General features: G+C 52.1%; 1 protein-coding gene across 1 annotated transcript; it reads left to right on the top strand.

Moving 5' to 3' along the window:
- Window positions 1–1,240: 1,240 nt before the first annotated feature.
- Kcnk18 (potassium two pore domain channel subfamily K member 18) lies at window positions 1,241–17,430 on the top strand. Its single transcript, XM_045145019.1, has 3 exons — window positions 1,241–1,460; window positions 4,716–4,844; window positions 16,625–17,430. Exons 1-3 carry the CDS (start codon window positions 1,241–1,243, stop codon window positions 17,428–17,430), a joined length of 1,155 nt encoding a protein of 384 aa, XP_045000954.1.
- The last annotated feature ends 869 nt before the right edge of the window (window positions 17,431–18,299 follow it).

The following is an 18,299-nucleotide window of genomic DNA, read 5'->3' as shown; positions in this document are numbered from 1 at the left end:
AGGGTCCGCCCAGGGCAGTCAGTGGTGGATTCTCTCCTAACCCCTACCCTGTTCAGCCATTGCAGAAAAGCCTCCCTGAGGAGACTGGAAAGCAGGACAAAGTCTGAAATAAAAAACAAACAAAAAACCCCACAAAACCTGGAGGCTGTCACCAACCAAACTCCTTTACGCTACACAGTGAATCCTTTTTAAAAAAATATTTATCTATTTTATTTATTTATTTGAGACAGAGAGAAGGAGAGAGAGAGAGAGAGAGAGAGAGAAAGAGCGAAAACAGACACACCAGGGCCTCCACCCACTGCAAACCAACTCCAGACGCGTGCACCCCTTGGGCATCTGGCTTACCATGGGACCCGGAGAATCAAACCTGGGTCCTTGTGCTTTGCAGGCAAACGCCTTAACCACTAAGCTGCCTCTCCGTCTTTAATGGATGGTGTGGACAGTGGAACCCTGTGCACGTGAGGCAAGCACTCTACCACTGAGGCATACCACCAGCCTCCAGGAATGCTTGCTCAAAGAAAGGTCGGAACCCGTGCACCTGCCCTAGTCTGCCCGTGGTCCTCGGGGCACGGCCGAGCAAGTGTGGCTGATGGAACACATTTCAGGCCCCTGCTTGGAGCAAAAAGCAGGAGCAGGTCACTGGGCTACCCAAGGCTCAGGGTTTCAGGAAGGGTTCAGTGCCCACCATGGATCCCGGGACAGTGGTGGGGATGGCAAATGCTGCGTGCCAGTGAGACATCCTAGTCAAGATGAGATCCGTACGTGATAAAAGGCCCTTTAGAAATAGCGAGGCTCTGCCTTGACTAACTATCTGGGTATTGCCAGGGAAAGAGGTGTCTGAAACAGTTCTCAGTATGGACGATCAGTTGGCGAAAAGCTGAAAATGAGATTCAGTACCTGGAAGCCAAAATTGCAGTTTCGGGGTGAGAAAGAGAAGGAACAAGCACAAAACAATAACGGTGTCACCCTGTCCTCCTAAAGCCCCTGCCAGTAGCTCTGGCGCTGGTCAGGTGGATCAATAGCAATTTGGGGCGCTATCAGGGGCGCCATCCTAATCATTCAGATGAGCTGAACATGATGGGTTCCGGCTCGTTCCTGGGTCCTCGGGGAAGCGCGCACCATCCACTTAGTGCTGGAGCCTGGCTGTTCTCCAGCCACTCCCACCTTCCTCCAGGGCAGGCCTGGATGCTCCTGCCTCTTCCACAATCTCCTCCTCCTCCTCCCGAGTGTCTCCAGGAGGATGGAGGCTGAGGGGCCGCCCCAAGCCGGCAGATGCTGTCCTGAGACCCTGGGGAAGCTTCTGCCAGGCCTCTGCTTCCTCTGCTGCCTGGTGACCTATGCACTGGTGGGTGCTGCGCTCTTCTCTGCCATCGAGGGCCGACAGGCCCCAGAAGCCAAGGACCCCGAGCTGGAGAAGTTCCTGACTGAGCTTTGCAGTATTTTGGAATGCAACAGGACAGGTAAGCCCCGTGGGCCCGTCACCACCTCGCAGCCCAAGTACACAGGCCCGGGTCTTGATCCTTCCCATGGTAGGGGAGACCTTAGCAAAGGGACTTCTCTGGGTTTTCTCCTCTCAGGGGTGCTGTGCTGAAAGGAAAAAACAGTGGCCTGTAAAGGGTGCTCCTCGCTGTCTCAGCTGCCAGCACCACCCGCCTCCAGGGCTCAGGGGAGGGCAGTTTGCTGGAGATTTGATGGGCTGGGCTGGGTGCTGGCGTAGCTGGGGCTTCCTGGGTCATTCCTCAGAACCAGTTCTTCCAACCCAACCCAAGATTCACTGTGCCATGGGGAGAATTCAAGAACCATCCAGACTGGGCTTGGATCTCTGGGACGAGTAAGCAGCCTGATGCCTACTCTCCCGCCTCCTGCTTCGAAGTGTAGGGGCCGAGGAGGGAGCTCTGAGCAGAACTGGGGCTGGCAGGGGTGGCTGCCCCACCGTGCTGTGTGGTCCCTGGCCTAAAGACAAGGGGTCCGCCATCTGAGGTGTACCGGTGGCAGTGCCCCTGTGGAAAGCACAGCAGATGAGGGACGGGGGGCCTCTGTGAGACAGGATGCTTCATGAGTGTCCTGACAGCCCTCTGTGCGTGTTGACTCACTGGCTCCGTTTCCCAAAGGAAGCTGACAAACAGAGCAAGAGAAAAGAAGGAGTAAGAGATAGAAGAGAAAGGGCTCTAAAACCCAGGGGACAACAGCAGGGGGCTCTTCCCTCCTCGGGGACTCTCTGTGCCCCAGGCTGGGACTTGCTTTGGACGCAGGTCTCCTCCCCTGGAGCTGACTGGAGGCTGTCTTCCTCCACGGACAGTACCCCTGCCCCCCTGCAGCCTCATCAGGCAGACACAGGCCTTCTCAGTGGGAGACCATGGGACTGCTCCCAGACGTGGAGCCATCACAAGGTCCAGACCTCCAGCAAGTTCTGGGTTCTCCGAACGGTCCACATGGTAGATCCGTCCAGGGAGCTTGCCTAAAGCACACACTTGTAGGTGGTTCCTCAGAGCCACGCAACCAGGATCTTTAAGGCTGGCCTGGAAATCTCATTTTAAAAAGGGTTGCTGTATACACAATGGGGTATGGTCATGGAGCTGGTACAGCTTCAGTTTGCACAAATTTTTGTTGGAAATGAACATATTGAGCGAGTGCTAACCACTTTTCAGACATCATCTCGCTCTTCTGCACATCCCCTTACTTTGTCTAGGCATTATCTCCCACTTACAAGGGAGGAAGCTGGGCCTCTGGGAGGTTAAGTAACCTCACAAGTTCACAAACTAGGAAAATGAGCCAGGGATTCCACTCCAGGCATCTGGACTCTGGAGTCTAAGCCTTTAATCACCAGGCTATGGTGCCCCCCACTTGAGAAAACTGGGCTCCAAAAGCAAGCCCCTGCCCACTGCTGCAGGATCGAGCCGGACTCTGAGCTGGGTCTACATACAGATGTCTGAACTCCCAGACTGACAGCATTCAAATGAGTGGTCACTGCCTCTGGGCATCGTCCTCTCACCCCTGGGGGAGGGGAAGACAGCCTCAGGAGCTGATGCTGGGGAGCCCAGTATACTCAGCAACCCCAGGGGCTCAACACCCTTCAGGAAACAGTGCATTTGCCATTCCTATTACAGTTAGCACTTCCTAAAAGCCTTCTTGCATTCAGTTCTTAAGAATTCCATAAGACTGGGCTGGAGAGATAGCTTAGTGGTTAAGGTGTTTGCCTGCAAAGCCAAAGGACCAAGGTTTGATTCCCCAGTACCCATGTAAGCTAGATACACAAGGGGGCGCATGCATCTGGAGTTCGTTTGCAGTGGCTAGAGGCCCTGGCGTGCCCATTCTCTCTCTGACTGTCTCTTCTCTCTCTCTCTGTTTGCAAATAAATAAGCTAAATTAAAAAAAATCTTTTTTTAAAAAAAAGAATTCCATGAGTGGCAGCAGAAGCTTTTATTCCTTTTTGAAGGGTGAAAGAAGGCTTGTGTAATGGTGCAGGGTTATAATCCTAGCACTCGGGAGGGAGGCAGAAGTAGGAGGATAGCTGTAAGTTTGAAGACAGTCCGGTCTACATATTGAGTTCAAGGCCAGCTAGGGTTACACAGTAAGAGCCAGTTTGCAAAAAAAGAAAAAAAAAAAAAAAAAAAAAAGAAGAAGAGAAAGAAAAAAGAAAAACCTGCTTAAGAAAATAAAAAAGCAAACAGCAACAATAACAAAATAAGCAAACAAAAAAGAAAGGTGTTCTGAGGGCTGGGCTGTAGCTCAGTTGGTACAGTGATGTGATTGCCTGGCGTGCGTGAGGGGCTCGGTTTGGTCCTTAGCACTATGGAAACCATGTGTGGTACTGAACACCAACAATCCCCAGTACTTGGAAGATGGAGGCAGAAGGATCAGAAGCTGGAAGTTATCCTTGGCTATGCAGTGAATTCAAGGCCACCTTGGGCCTTATATGAAACCCTGTCAAAAAGAGAGAGAGGGGACTGGACAGATGGCTTAGGGGTTAAGGCGTTTGCCTGCGAAACCTAAGGACCCATGTTCCATCTCTCTCCAGATCCCACTTAAGCCAGAGGCACAAAAGTGAGACAAGCGCAAGGTCACACATGCCCACTAGGTGGCACAGGCATCTGGAGTTTGATTGTAGTGGCTGAGGCCCTGATGTGCCAATTCTCTCTCTCTCCCTCTGTCTTTCGCTCTCTCTCTCTCTCTGAGAGAAGAAGAAGGAGGAGGAAGAGAAAGAGGAGAAAGGAAGGGAGAGAGGGAGGGAGGGAGGGAGGATAAAAGTAAAGAAATCCCCTAAGGGTGCAGAGTAATTCTGAGATGAACCCAGGTCAGGCCAGAGCCTGTCTGTTAGGTGTTTTGTTGTTGTTTTGTTTGCTTGTTTTTTGATTTTTCGAGGTAGGGTCTCACTCTAGCTCAGGCTGACCTGGAATTCACTATGTAGTCTCAGGGGGGCCTTGAACTCACAGCGATCCTCCGACCTCTGCCTCCTGAGTGCTGGGATTAAAGGCGTGCGCCACCACGCCCGGCCGTTAGGTGTTCTTCTGATGGGGCCACGCGGTGTCCTAGCCTCCGGGGACACCGAAGGCAGGCTCTGAGCTGCAGAAGCTTCTTCCAGGCATACCCCGAGGGCCAGGCCGCGGTGCTGGTGGGCACTACCGGGAGGGAGAGCTGCTGGTTCCAGTTCCCTCCAGCTGAGCGGGACCTTCTTGACCAGCAGTGCCCCAGCTCACTGTGGTCTGTCTCTCTAGTGACGGAGGGCAGGGACAAGGACTTGCTGAGGCACCTGCAGAAAGTGAAGCCCCGGTGGTTCCAGGCCCCGGAGGACTGGTCCTTCCTGAGTGCCCTGTTCTTCTGCTGCACGGTGTTCAGCACGGTGGGTGAGTATGCAGACAGGGACAGGGTGGGCTTGAGATGCGGCCTCTGCCTCCACTCCACAGGTGAGGATCTGCTGGTGAGGGGAAGGGACATTCATTTAAATTAGAAACAGTCATGCTGTGCCGACCCCTGCCAGGCTTTGCATGCATAGGAGGGCAATGTTCCCAGGGTGGGGGTCCAGCAGTGAGCAGGGTTGCTGCTGGTTACTAGACACTGAGAGAGAGAGAGAGAGAGAGAGAAAAACAAACAAGAAAATAGCACCCTTCTTCAGATGGGCGCAGACCCTTGCCCCGGAGTAGAGGCCCCATTTGGCAAGGTGCAGGCCAGGGTGCTCCACTGAGTGAGCGCTCACGTACACAGCACAGACCGCCAGCAGTATGATCTGCTGGGAATCGAGCAAACATAATGTCAGTCCACAGGTTTCTGGGCAAAGACTGACGTGTTCACAGGTGAACGAATGAGGATCTCTGTATTACAGTGATGGGCCCACGGGATTCTGAGAGGGCAGAGCGGGAACAGCTGAAGCAGCCTGAGGTGGCCTCCCGGGAGTAACGGCAGGCTGTCTATTGGTGTAACAACAGTTAGGCATCGCAAGTTCTAGGCAAGATGAGGCCACTATGGCTCCAGCACAGGGCAAATAAGGGCCAGAGAACCAAGCGAATGATAGCTACTCCAGGGAGGTCATGTCAGGGGTGCAGAAAGGAAGGGGGAAAGGAGGGCAGATCATGGGGTTAAAGGGGGTTCTTAACCGAAGAGCAGTGGGTGTGTTCCATTGGCCTCCACAGGGGAAGGAGTCGGGGCTCAGCATTCCTGGACAGCTGGACTAGAGAGGGAAAAGAGCCACAGGAGGCTTCTGCAGCAGCGTAGACAGGTGATAAAACATCTTAAGCCACGAGATTGCAGGATGGTGAAGGAGGCACCCTGGAGGAAGATCTGGCGTGCCTTGCCATGAGGTGGGGAGGCTCTGGGTAGACATAAGGCTTTCTGGCTCGTGTGGATGGAATGGGCAGGCTTGAGGCTGGCGAGGGGCTGAAGTCTTGGCCAGTGGAGGGAGGTTCCCCAATAGCACCTCCAGACAGAGACACCCAGGACTGCTGGAAATGTGAGGGGAATGGCAGGACTGGAAAGTGGGTTTTAGAGGCACTGGCATCTACTTGGCAGCTGTTGCAGTCAGGTTCACATTGCTGGCAGAAATCACCCGACCAAGAGCAGCTTTGGGGGAAAGAAAGGGTTTATTTTGGCTTACAGGCTCAAGGGGAATCTCCTCGATGGCAGGGGAAACCAATGGCATGAGCAGAGGGTGGACATCACCCCCTGGCCAACATCAGGTGGACAACAGCAACTGGAGAGTGTGCCCAACACTGGCAAGGGGAAACTGGCTATAACACCCATAAGCCCACTCCCAACGGTACACTGCCTCCAGGAGGTGTTAATTCCCAAATCTCCATCAGCTGGGAACCTAGCACTCAGAACACCTGAGTTTATGGGGGACACTTGAACCAAACCTCTACATCAGCTGACTCCTTAGGAATGACCAGATCTCTGGAGGGAGGGGTGGCATGGAGATGGAGGACGGTGACCCAGAGCACCAGGATCTGGGCGTGGCGGGTCGGCTGCAGCAGAGGCGACAGAAACCCGTTGCTTGGTGCAGGCTATGCTCGGTCTCTGCCTCTGATGCTCACAGAGGTGCTGGGAATCAGGTGCTGTGGGCCCCATGCTCTGAGCCCAGAGAGGTGAAGCGGGAGTGCCAGGTCACACGGGGAGCGGCGCTGATGCCCGCTGACCAGCTCTGAGGCTGTGAGTCTACTGCAGGCTGCCGACCTTGCAGGTGTGTGGGGTGGGGAGCTGGGAGGACCTGCTTAGCCATGTCAGGGCGCCCCAGATAGGTCCAGCTGTGCCTAGGTGGCAGGGGCATCCAGGATTCCTAAACCTTTTGTGTGGAGTGGGGGCAGAGGGCAGTCCTGGGAGTCCTGGGAGGGGGGCATCTGACGACGGAGGTGGCCACACCCTGTTCTTATACTTGCTCTATGTTTGTCACCAGCCCTCAAGCTGAGGAAAGATTCCTTACATGCAGCCATTCTTGGGAGGCCCCTTCTAAGACCTCTAGGCAGGGAGAGAGCGAGGGTGACATATGCCCTTTCACTGAGACCATTTAAAGAAGAGCTCTGGTAAGCTGGGCATGATGGCGCATGCCTTTAATCCCAGCACTCTGGCGGCAGAGGTAGGAGGATTGCCGTGAGTTCGAGGCCACCCTGAGACTACATAGTGAGTTCCAGGTCAGCCTGGGCTAGAGCGAGACCCTACCTTGAAAAACAAACCAAACCAAAACAACAACAACAAAAGCGCTCTGGAGACCCTCCAAGCTGCACACTGTCCTCACAGTGGCCATGCATAAAAGCAGGATCCTCTTGTGACCCACCAAGTGGAGGATGGAGGAAACTCGCTGCTTCATGCCACACCCAAGCTGCCATCAGCTGCAGAGCTGGCTTCCCATGGGGCCTCTTCCTCGCAGGGTGACACGTCTCCTTGCGGCGGTGGGTGCCCATGGCTTGGGTCCCTTGTCCACACAGACGGTCTGTCCACCCTGCCTCTCCTTTGTCCTCCCTTTGTTCCACAGAGACACGGTTGAAACTGGTGTCTTAAGCCCTCTGTCCTAGGGATGCTTTGGCTGTGTTTTGTTTTTGGTGGTGCCCGAGATCAAACCCAGGGCACTGGAAAGACAGGAAAGTGCCTCACCGCAGAACCCCAGCCCCAACTCCTTTGTGGCGATTAGATCATCCAAGCCCCACAGTACCATAGGTACCGTTACTGTCCTCGCACTCCAGATGGGACCACTGAGGCTTGGTTATATAGCTCATGTCTCATGAGCCCAGGACACCCAGGACTTGATACTCCACTGCCCACCCTCCACAACCTTCTGTACCCCAACCACCCAGAAACTGGTTAGACACTCCCTGCCCATAGGAGCCTCTCTCTGGTCACGTGGCAGAGAGACAAAACACAAGCGTCCAAGCTGGCACGCACTCCGGAGATGGGGGCAGGTAGAACAGGATGGAAAGGGGTCCTGGCTTGTTTGGGGATGGATGGGGGGGGGGCTTTCCTATGGAGTGTTGGGGATCTGACATATTAGTGAAGAAGAGGGAAATAGGGGCTGGAGAGATGGTGTAGCAGTTGAGGGGTTGCCCACAAAGCCAAAGGTCCCAGGTTTGATTCCCCAGGACCCACATAAGCCAGACGCACAAAGTGGTGCATGCATCTGGAGTTCGTTTTATAGTGTCTGAAGACCCTGGGGTACCCATTCTGTCTCTCTCTCCCAAATAAATGCAATAAAATAAAATTTAAAAGAGTAAAATTTTCTAAGCAGAGGAAATGACTCCAACAAATTACAGGGCCTAGTTGAGTTGTCCCTTTAAAGAAAAATGTCCTTTCAGAAGATGTCATGGGGGTGCTTCTGGGGAGTAAGCCTTCTGGATGGGGGGGGCTTGGGCTCCATGTCCTGGGTCGGCATTGAGAACCCTTGTGTCATAATGAGGGTCAGCTCCAAGCTGGCCTGCCCTCCTTGGCTTTAGCAGATGCAGATTTTTTTGGGGGGGCATGGTCCAAACCAAGGATGACAGGGATATCACCTACCAGCCCCCACCCAGGACGTCTTGAATCAGAACCCTCACCAGGAGTGCGGCCCCTTGCTCAGCCCCAGCCCTGCCCTGGCCAGCCAGCAGACTGGGGCCCCTCTCCAAGACACTAGGTACCCTTTCTTAGGAGGACTACCTCTGAGCTTGTCCCCTCACCCCACTCAGCATGCTGGACTGCAGTGGCCAGCTGTGGATTTTGGAGGCTACCCACAGAGACAGAACCTGGTACCTTGACCCATATCCCCCTCCGAAAGCCCAGACCTACCTCCAAGGTGCCCAGGAGAGTGAGCTGAGGCCATGTGAGTCCATGGCAGGCAGCTGCCTGAACACTGCTTCTAAGCCATGAGTAACAACCGCGAGAAGATGGTGTTACCTTACCAGGAAGAGACCCATGGGAGGCCCGCTGTGGAGCTGATGGGCAGCTTGGTGGTGGCATGGAGTATCAGGTTTCTCCCATCCTCCGTTCAGTGGTCTATCTGCCCCCTTCTAGAGATAGCCATGTCAAATGGGGAAAGGACTGTTTGTCCCTCCCCCTCCCAGGGTCTCATAGAACCAGCAAGGATCAGAAAGCTCCCACTGTTCTCCTTTCCTTTCCCAACTGGCCCCACAAGGGATGGGCTGTACTCCAGACTTGGAGGGATCTTACTAAATGCAGTGGTGCAGTGGCTCTGCAGGGAGAAGCTGGGGAGTGGCAGCCTTGCTGGCCACCAGCACTTGTCCTCATAGCCCCGCCAGCTCCATGCCTCAGAATTGGTCTGGATTGCTGGAATATGGAGATGGGTTGGGGGTGAGGGAGGGAGGGGAGAGAGGGAAAGCTCAGGAACAATAGCTGCATGCGGGGAAGGGTGTCCAAGGGCTTCATATGCCTTCCTTAATTCTCTGCCCCATGAGCAGGCGTTATGACTGCCCCCTTCCACACATGAAAGGCGCAGACTCTGAGGAGGTCAGGGCCAGCTGGGCAGAGATTAAGCCCCAAGCTGCCTTTCCAGGAGAACTCTGAGCTCTGGGGACCACCCTCTGAGAAGGAAGGTCATTTCAGGAGAGAAGCAGCTAGAAGAAAGATGCTGGGGACAATGTAGGGGCCAAGGGAACTGGGTTAGCTTGTGTCCCCCTTTCCTCTCCCTAAGGAACTTAGGTGGATCTAACACAGGGGACTCGACCCTGGTCAATTGAATTGGATGATTCTCTGGCCTGGGGCTGACCTGTCCACTCTAGGAAACTAGCAGTGGCTCTGGTTTCTATCCATTAGACCACCCACTCACTGTGGCCATCAAAACTGTCTCTAGACCTTTCAAGATTATTCAAGATTATGATCTTCTGAGAACCATAGTTCTGTTGCCTAGACTGGTGACATCCACACGACTGGGAAACTTTTTAGAAATGCAAATTAGTGCTTTGCTCTATTGGGTGCGGGACCTGCCATTCTTGCCTTAATGAGTTCTCGTGGTTGGTTTTGATACAGGCTGACGTTGGAGAAGTACTAACCCACGCACAGGCACTCAGCTCCTGCATATCAGTCTCCTCACTAGCTATCCCTCTCCAGCCCCCATGGCTGGACCCTGCCCCACACCAGTCAAATCCGAATCTTTAGGGACCAGGACCATGCATCAGTATTTTTTCCCGAGCTTCCCTTCCAAGGTGATTCTAATGAGTCCTGACTGCGAATCACTGTTGTAGTAGAAATGCATTAGCTTAGTTTAAATCTCAGGAAGACAAAAACCACTCCCAAGTTTTGAGTCAATTAGGGAAGCGTGTGCCCCATAATTACCCCTGAAAGAGGATGGTGGGGAGGGTGCCGTACCTCCTGGAATCCATGCTGTGCTTGGTGTCCCTTGAGGAATGCTTGCTCTCACCCTGCTTCTCAGACTTAATTGAAATGCACCTTGTCTTGGTGCTAAAAAAGGGTCCCCCTGATAGGCTGGCTGGATCCCACCTGGGTCAGTCTCCTGGACACAGGAAGGAAAGTACTCAGGCCATTAAATACCCAGGCTAAGTGCAGGGTACTGATTGTATCAGAGCACACGAATGCATTATAGGAAGTGATAAAGTTTTCTGTTACACAGTTCAGCATTCCGTCATTGGGGTAGTTATCCATTTCCTTTGTTGGGACAGTTTCTCTCTGAGACTTGCTTCCTTGGGACATCTTCTGAAATGCAGATCCTCTGGATCATAAACATGTCTCGCTCAGAGAGCATTTGTTTCAGAACTTACTAAACCCACCTTTGCTACAGAGAACCTTGGGTGGGTCCTACACAGAGGCAAGATCTTTAAGCAAAGGGCACGGACCTTTATGGGCTGAGGGCTGTGTGAGCCTGCAGAGGTCACCAGTGTTTTCCCTGTGTTATCCATTAAATGCTGGCACCTGCATTCTGCTGAGCATGGGATTTCGATTCCAAAGGCACTTTGCAATTTGTGCAAGAAGTATTAGGTTCTTCTCTATAAATTGAAATACATTTTTAAAAATATTTATTTATTCATTTATTTGAGAGAAAGAGAGAAACAGAGAGAGTAAGAATCAGTGCACAGGGCTCCTGCCACTGCAGATGAACTCCAGATGCACACACCACTTTGTGGCATCTAGCCAGGCCTTCAGCATTTGCTAACAGTGCCTTTAGCTGCTAAGCCATCTCTGTAACCTGACATAAATTTAACCATGAGCCCCGTGCTCGTAGGATTATTTCTGAAATCTCTCTTGACTTTCCTAAGGGTGCATGTGAGAAGCGGGCAGCATATGTACAGTCCGGAAAAGGTAGTCACCTTTTTAGCTGCCTCTGAAACTCAAAGGACCCAGGGCTCTGGGGACCCAGGCCAGGCTTGGGTATAAGAACTTTCACTCATGCCCACGGTCTGGAGCTTCCCTGATCCCTCTTGGAGACCTGTGCCTTGACACTCCCCGGATGCCCTTCCTTGTACCCCAAGTCCACCTACAGGCACCTAGCATAAAGTAGGCACTCAGTAAATCTTCTCATCATCATGTTAGGTGCAGTGGAGAGAATGTGGATCTCCATGTGATGGCGAGACTGGCAAAAGGAAATGCCAGGGTTGGAGTTTGAGTGTTTGGCCCCACAAACGCAGATTCCTGCCACAGGGGCCGAGTCACTGGGGACAGATCTGAGTGCAGCTCTGCGAGCTGTGGCCAGAGCAGTTTGAGCTTGCTGCTGTTGGTGACTGGAGGAAGCGGGTGAAGTGGTTAGTCCAAAGCCCCGGCGCAGGTGGCCACGTCTGAGTGACGGCAGCGCAGGTCAGAGTGAATGCAGAGCGGGAGGTGAAGTTGGGGCTTCCAGGGCCTCATGGTCATTGTCAACATGGGCTTTTACCCCGAGTCAGATGGAGAGCTGTGGACGCTCTCTGTCTCTCTCTCAACATACAGTCTCATACATACCGGACAACTACTTTACTACTGAGCTACAACCTCAGCCCCCTTTTCCCATTATACTATCCATTCATTCTTCTTATTATTATTGTAAATTTATACTAAGTTGCCTAGGCAAGCTTTGAACTTTTGAGCCTGCTACTTGAGCCTCTTTAGTAACTGGGATTACAGGCTTATGACACCAGGTCCTGCTCCAGCTACCCAATTATCTTGAGAACTGAATGTTTCTTCTGAGGAAACTGAGGCAGCAAGTGAGAATGCCCAGGACACAGAGCCGGACGTTGGGTTTCTTCACCTGATTCCAAAGTGCATGCTCTTAACCAAGGGAATGCTGCTTCTCCTCGGTGCATTTCTGGGTGAGAACTCGTGAAGAAACTGACCCATTCCCTAGGAACTCAGGTGTGCCAGCACAGTGCTCATGACCCTTCTGACATCCCAAGTTCAAGCCACTACCTCCACCCAGGTACTGCGAAGATCTCTGCCCGTGGTCTCTAGCTGGTTTCACACTTCTATGCTTCCCCTAGCTCCTACCTTAACCAAACCCCAGCACCTGTCCACTATCTATCAGATGGCCCCAGGGCCTCCCTACTTGTGGTGGTTTGATTTGGGTGTCCCCCATAAACGTAGGTATTCTGAATGCTAGGTTCCCAGCTGATGGAGATTTGGGAACTAACGCCTCCTGGAGACAGTGTATTGTTGGGGGCCGGCTTATGGGTGCTATAGCCAGTTTCCCCATGCCAGTGTTTGCACACTCTCCTGTTATTATTGTCCACCTGATGTTGCCAGGGGGTGATGTCCACCCTCTGCTCATGCCATCATTTTCCCTGACATCGTGGGGCTTCCCCTTGTGCCTGTCAACCAAAATAAACCTTTTTGTCCCACAAGCTGCTCTTGGTTGGGTGATTTCTACCAGCAATGTGAACCGGACTGCAGCCGGAACAAAGTGGCTGGGATGCAGCCCAGTCATATCTTTAAGATGTAAACACTACTATGTCCATTTCCTATAGCTGTGTGACAAACCCACAGGTTTAGCAGTTTAAAGCAGTGGAAACTTATTCTGTGGTATTCTGCAAGCCAGCCAGATCCCCAAGGAAGCCCCCAGGGACCCTTCCCCGCCTCCTCCAGGCAGCAAACACGATGTGCTTGAATCCCGCCAGGGCCTGCGTCCTCCTCTTCCCTGTGCAAAATCTCCCTCTTCCTTTCCTGGTGAGGATACTTATGGTGGCCTGTAGGCCCCCCACAAATAACCCAGGATTATCTTGTCATCTCAGAGCCTTTCATAACATCTACAGAGGCCCCCTTCCCAAACAAGGAGAGAGTTCTACATTCCAGGAACAAGAACTTGGTTTTTATTTGCAGGGGTGACGTGGCACACTGACAAGACCTGCCTTTCTGTCATGTAAACCCCTGGACCACACTCACCTCTCCAGCCTCACCCAGCTACCTTCCCTCTGTGCCCTTGTCCACTGGTCACACCGTTTTTCTCTTCACCCTGGTAACACTTTGGTAAAATATTAGAAATCTACATCTCTTTTAGACAGACTTAGATAGTCCTATGGTCTTGAGCTCTGAGCTCACATCTTGATAAATACAGGGCTAGATTTCAGCTCTCAGCCACTACCTTGATACATGTGCAATGTACAAATTACACCACCCTATTAACATACCACAAGATCGTTGCACGTGACAAGGCTGTTTCTTCACCTGGCTGATACTTGTTCACCCCCCCCCCCCAATCTGTGCTCAAGAGCCACTTCACTAGCAAAACTTTCCTGAGCCAGGACTGGAAACTCTGTTTCAATAGCACGTTGAACAGTTCTCTTCCAGTGTGGATCTTCATTTGCAATGGCATAGTCACACAGGGGGCTATTTGATTGACACCTGTCTCAGTCAGCAAGAGTTTAGGGAGGATGGGTTCTGCATATGCTCTGCTCACTATCGGGTCCCTTGTGCATGCAATAAGCGCTCAAAGGATACTAGTTAAGGGCTGGAATGATGGCTCAGCAGTTAAGGAGCTTGGCTGCAAAACATAAGGACCTTAATTTGATTCCCCAATACCCACATAAAGCCAGATGCACAAAGGGGTGCATGCATCTGGAGTTCCTTTGCAATGACTGGAGGATCTAACATGCCCATTCTTTCTCAGTCTCTCTCTGCTTGAAAATAAATAAATAAAAATATTTTCAAGATATAATTAAGCAAATGAGTGCACACATGTAACTAACTAACTCTGCTACGGCATGGTCACTTTCTCCCCCCAAGTAGCCTGAGACAGGTGGCATGTTTTGGGACAGATGCAAATGGTGTGACGACAGCCTTCAAGGGCCACAGCTCCTGCTCGCCTTGGGGCCCTGGTGAGACAGGCATCCAGCAGCCTGCCTGCAAGAGAGGGCTTCAGGCCTGGAGGAGACTGGCACTGGCACGCTGCCTGCCTAGAAATTGCCTTCAAATTAATTTACATAATTGGGCAACATTTTTCAGTATTAATCAAAGATTAAATACAGACACTAAACAGCAAGTTTTCCCTTCTGCTTGTTGATGGTGGCCAGCTCCAAAAGCTCCCAGGAGCCTGAGCCCTCTGCCAATGGAAGGGGATGGCCGTGGCACAAGGAGCAGCCCACGCGGAGCTCCTGCCCCCCAGTTCTTCCTCTCTGAGGGGTCCTGTGCTGAGCCACCTAGCAGCGCTTGGGCCTGGACCCCCACCTCCACCATTTATCACACTGACGCTCTGGGTTAGGCCACTTCATTGCCCCGTGCCTCAGTTTCTCCATTCTTGAGTGGTGAGAATGACACCTCCCTAAAAAGGGTGGCCACTCACTACCCAGCAGGTGCTCAGTAGGTGGCTGGCTCTCAGAGTGTGGGCACCAGACTGGCCAGCTCACCACACGTCAGGCCCCAGCCTGGCAGTTCTCCCAGCTAGTCTCTATATACGTAGGAACTCAAAAGTGCAGGCAATGAAATGACAGCTATTTAAGAAGTGGCCAGGCCATGAAATGAACTGAGGTCACTAGATGCAGTTACAAGTGCCCACAGCTTCTCTGTCACTTATGAACACATCTGTTTACTCTGCTGAACCACCAGTAGCTGAGCATAGCAGTTGTATTTTGTCTCCCATCTTTCTGTTGCCCCTGACCCAGGGACCACTTCTATGCACACACTGACATATGATCAATGCCTGCTATTGTTGATGGGGATCCATGAACAAAACTCCACTGTTCCCAGATAAGTCACCAAGGAGAGACCAGAATAACGATTCCATCAAGGTCCAGCTTGGTGAACCAATGAATTTACTGGGCTTACTTACAAAGCAGGGTGAGGGTTACTTAGGGGAGCATGGGTGCTTCCAAAGCAGCCACATCACCACCACCACCACCAACAAAAATCTTACCACAGCATGGGGAATGACTTCCCCATAGCTACACAGATAGTTGTTCGCCCTTTGGATAACTCTCCACAGAATATATTTAGCACTGGCTAAATTTGGCTGGGAGAAAATTGCAGGTAGCTGGCAAGGAGGTACAGGATGGAATGACTGGAATGTCAGGTGAGGGCCTGATGACCTTCCCCAGCCCCTCTTAGGAGGAGCCCCTTGGAGCAGTCACAGATGTTCTGATGACTGTTGGTGATGGCATTATGCTCAGAGGACAGTATTCCACACCATGGCATAAAACTAACAAGCCAGGAGGGCCGGACATCCTAGAGAGGACACCAGTGGCTTCTTAGAGGCCAGCACCTTTAGGAAGACGAAGACGGCAGCGGCCGTGACTGCCTCCAGCTGGTGCACTTCCGGGTGAGTGGAGCCCCTCTTCCTACCACAGCAAGAGGAAAGGCAGCCACCGGACACCCCCAAAGTGTTTGGTAAACAACCAGTTGCCCCTCACTCTTACCTGGACCTCTACCAAGACAGGCCTAATACCAGACACATGAATGTTTTCAGATGATTTTTTTTGGCGTTTATTTATTCATTTTTCTATTCCAGAATTGGGGATTGAACTTGAGGCCTTATGCATGCTAAGCATGTACTTTCCCACTGAGCTATGATCCCAGCCCAAGATGAATTTTTCTTGTTTGCATGTGTGTATGTATATGTGTATGATTTTCATGTATATGTGTGGGGGGTATATGTGTGTGGGTATGCTTGTTTGAATGTATGTAAGTACATGTGTGTGACCATGTATGTGCAGGCCAGAGGACAATGGCAGGTACCACTCTCAGGTACACCACCCACCTCATTATTTATTTATTTATTTATGAGAGAGAGAGAAAGAGAGAGAGAGAGGGAGAGAATGGACACACCAGGGTCTCCAGCCATTGCAAACGAACTCCAAATATACACACCACCTTGTGCATTTGGTTTACATGGGCCCTGGGGAATCGAACCTGGGTCCTTTGGCTTTGCAGGCAAGAGCCTTAACCAGAAAGCCATCTCCGCAGCCTACCATCCACCTCTTTTAAAACAAGGTCTGTCATTGGACTCACCACTTAGGCTAAACTAGCTGACCAGTGAGCTCCAGCGATCTACCTGTCTCGAACTTCTCAGTTCAGGGATTACAGGCATAAGCCATTGTGTCCAGCCTTTACATGGGTTCTGGGGATTGAACTCGGGTCCTCATGCTTGCAAGGCAAGCACTTTTCCAAGTATGCTATCTCCCTAGAGCAAGTCACCTTATTTATTATGTTCCATGTCAAGGAAAGGAAAGGAAATGCCAGAGATGCTTTAAACCTTCTTAGGAGTGTCAGGAAATGGGTAACGATCCCAAGTTGTTTTGTTTTTCAGGTTACGGCCACATGTACCCCGTCACCCGGCTTGGCAAATGCCTGTGCATGCTCTATGCTCTCTTTGGCATCCCTTTGATGTTCCTGGTCCTCACGGACATAGGGGACATCCTGGCAACCATCTTGTCCGGGGCTTACAGTCGGTTCCGAGCGCTCCTTTTCCTGCCCCACACTCCCTCTGAGTGGTGCTCCCGCCTGCTCTGCAGGAGGAGGCCTGACAGCAAGCCTGAGGAGGAAGCCGTTCCTCGGATAGTCATCAACACCGACTCGGAGGAGCTCCCGGACCCCCAGCTCAGCAGAGGACCTTCAGCCCCAAGCAGCAACACAGAGCTGTTTGAGAGACTAGTTGCGCGAGAGAAGCAGAACGCGCTGCAGCTGCCGGCAAGGGCCATGGAGAGGAGCAACTCGTGTCCCCAGCTGGCGCTGGGGCGGCTGTCCTGCTCCATTCTCAGCAACCTGGACGAGGTGGGCCGCCAGGTGGAGAGGCTGGACATCCCGCTGCCCGTCATCGCCCTGGTGATCTTCGCCTACATCTCGTGCGCCGCGGTCATCCTCCCCTTCTGGGAGACGCAGCTGGACTTCGAGGATGCTTTCTATTTCTGCTTCGTCACGCTGACCACCATCGGGTTCGGGGACATCGTGTTAGTTCACCCTCACTTCTTCCTCTTCTTCTCCATCTACATCATCGTCGGCATGGAGATCGTGTGCATTGCGTTTAAGCTGATGCAGAGCAGGCTTCTGGGCATCTACAAACACACCATGTTGTTCTTTGCACAAGGGAAGTTTTGCTACTTTGGGAAAAAGTGAGGGCGCCGTCGTGTCTGGATGACAGCCGTGGGGCAGACTGGTGCTCTCACCTGGTGTGGTTACAACAACCAGTGGCGGCACGGCTTATTTTGATTTATTTATTTTGAGACCTAGAGGCTTAGGGACAAAATCTCACATGAGGGCTGAGTTTGGTGTTATTGCCCTGTGGAAATCCAGCCATGCCCTGGGCGTAGAACAAGGGGAAGAGAACCACCCTCCTCCTCAGTCCAGTTAATATCCCTGTTTGCAGGTTTTATTTAAAAATTTTTTGACTTAATTGGCTTGTGTGTGCACATGTGTGTGGTGAATGCACATGTGTGCGATGTGGGCATCATGTGCATGCCTGCCAAGAACCAAGGAGAATGCCAGATATCTTTTTCCTGTACCTATTCTTCCACTTCATTTCATTGAGACTGAGAGTCTTAAACTGTCAGGTTTTTTTTTTTTTGGTTTGTTTGTTTTGGTTGGCCAGTGAGTCCAGAACTTCTGTCTCCGTCCCCCTCAGCCCTGGGGTCAGTGGCCCAGCTTCCTTGTCATGTGATGCTGGGACAATACTCGAGTCCTCACGCATGTGCAAGTGTCTTTATACACTGAGGTATTTCCCTGGCCTCCTTCATCCGCATTTTTAAACTTCCTTTTTCATTCTTTTTCTTTTCTTTTTTTTTTTTTTTTTTCAGGTTTTCGAGGTAGGGTCTCACTCTGGCCCAGGCTGACCTGGAATTCAATCTCTAGTCTCAGGATGGCCTCAAGCTCAAGGCGATCCTCCTACCTCTGCCTCCCTAGTGCTGGGATTAAAGGTGTGCACCACCACGCCCGGCCTCTCTTTCTTCTTTCCTTCCTTCCCTCCCTCCCTCCCTCCCTCCCTCCCT

This window comes from Jaculus jaculus, chromosome 1 (assembly GCF_020740685.1).
Source record: "Jaculus jaculus isolate mJacJac1 chromosome 1, mJacJac1.mat.Y.cur, whole genome shotgun sequence".
Taxonomy (NCBI): domain Eukaryota; kingdom Metazoa; phylum Chordata; class Mammalia; order Rodentia; family Dipodidae; genus Jaculus; species Jaculus jaculus.
This window is presented reverse-complemented; position numbering and strand designations above follow the sequence as displayed.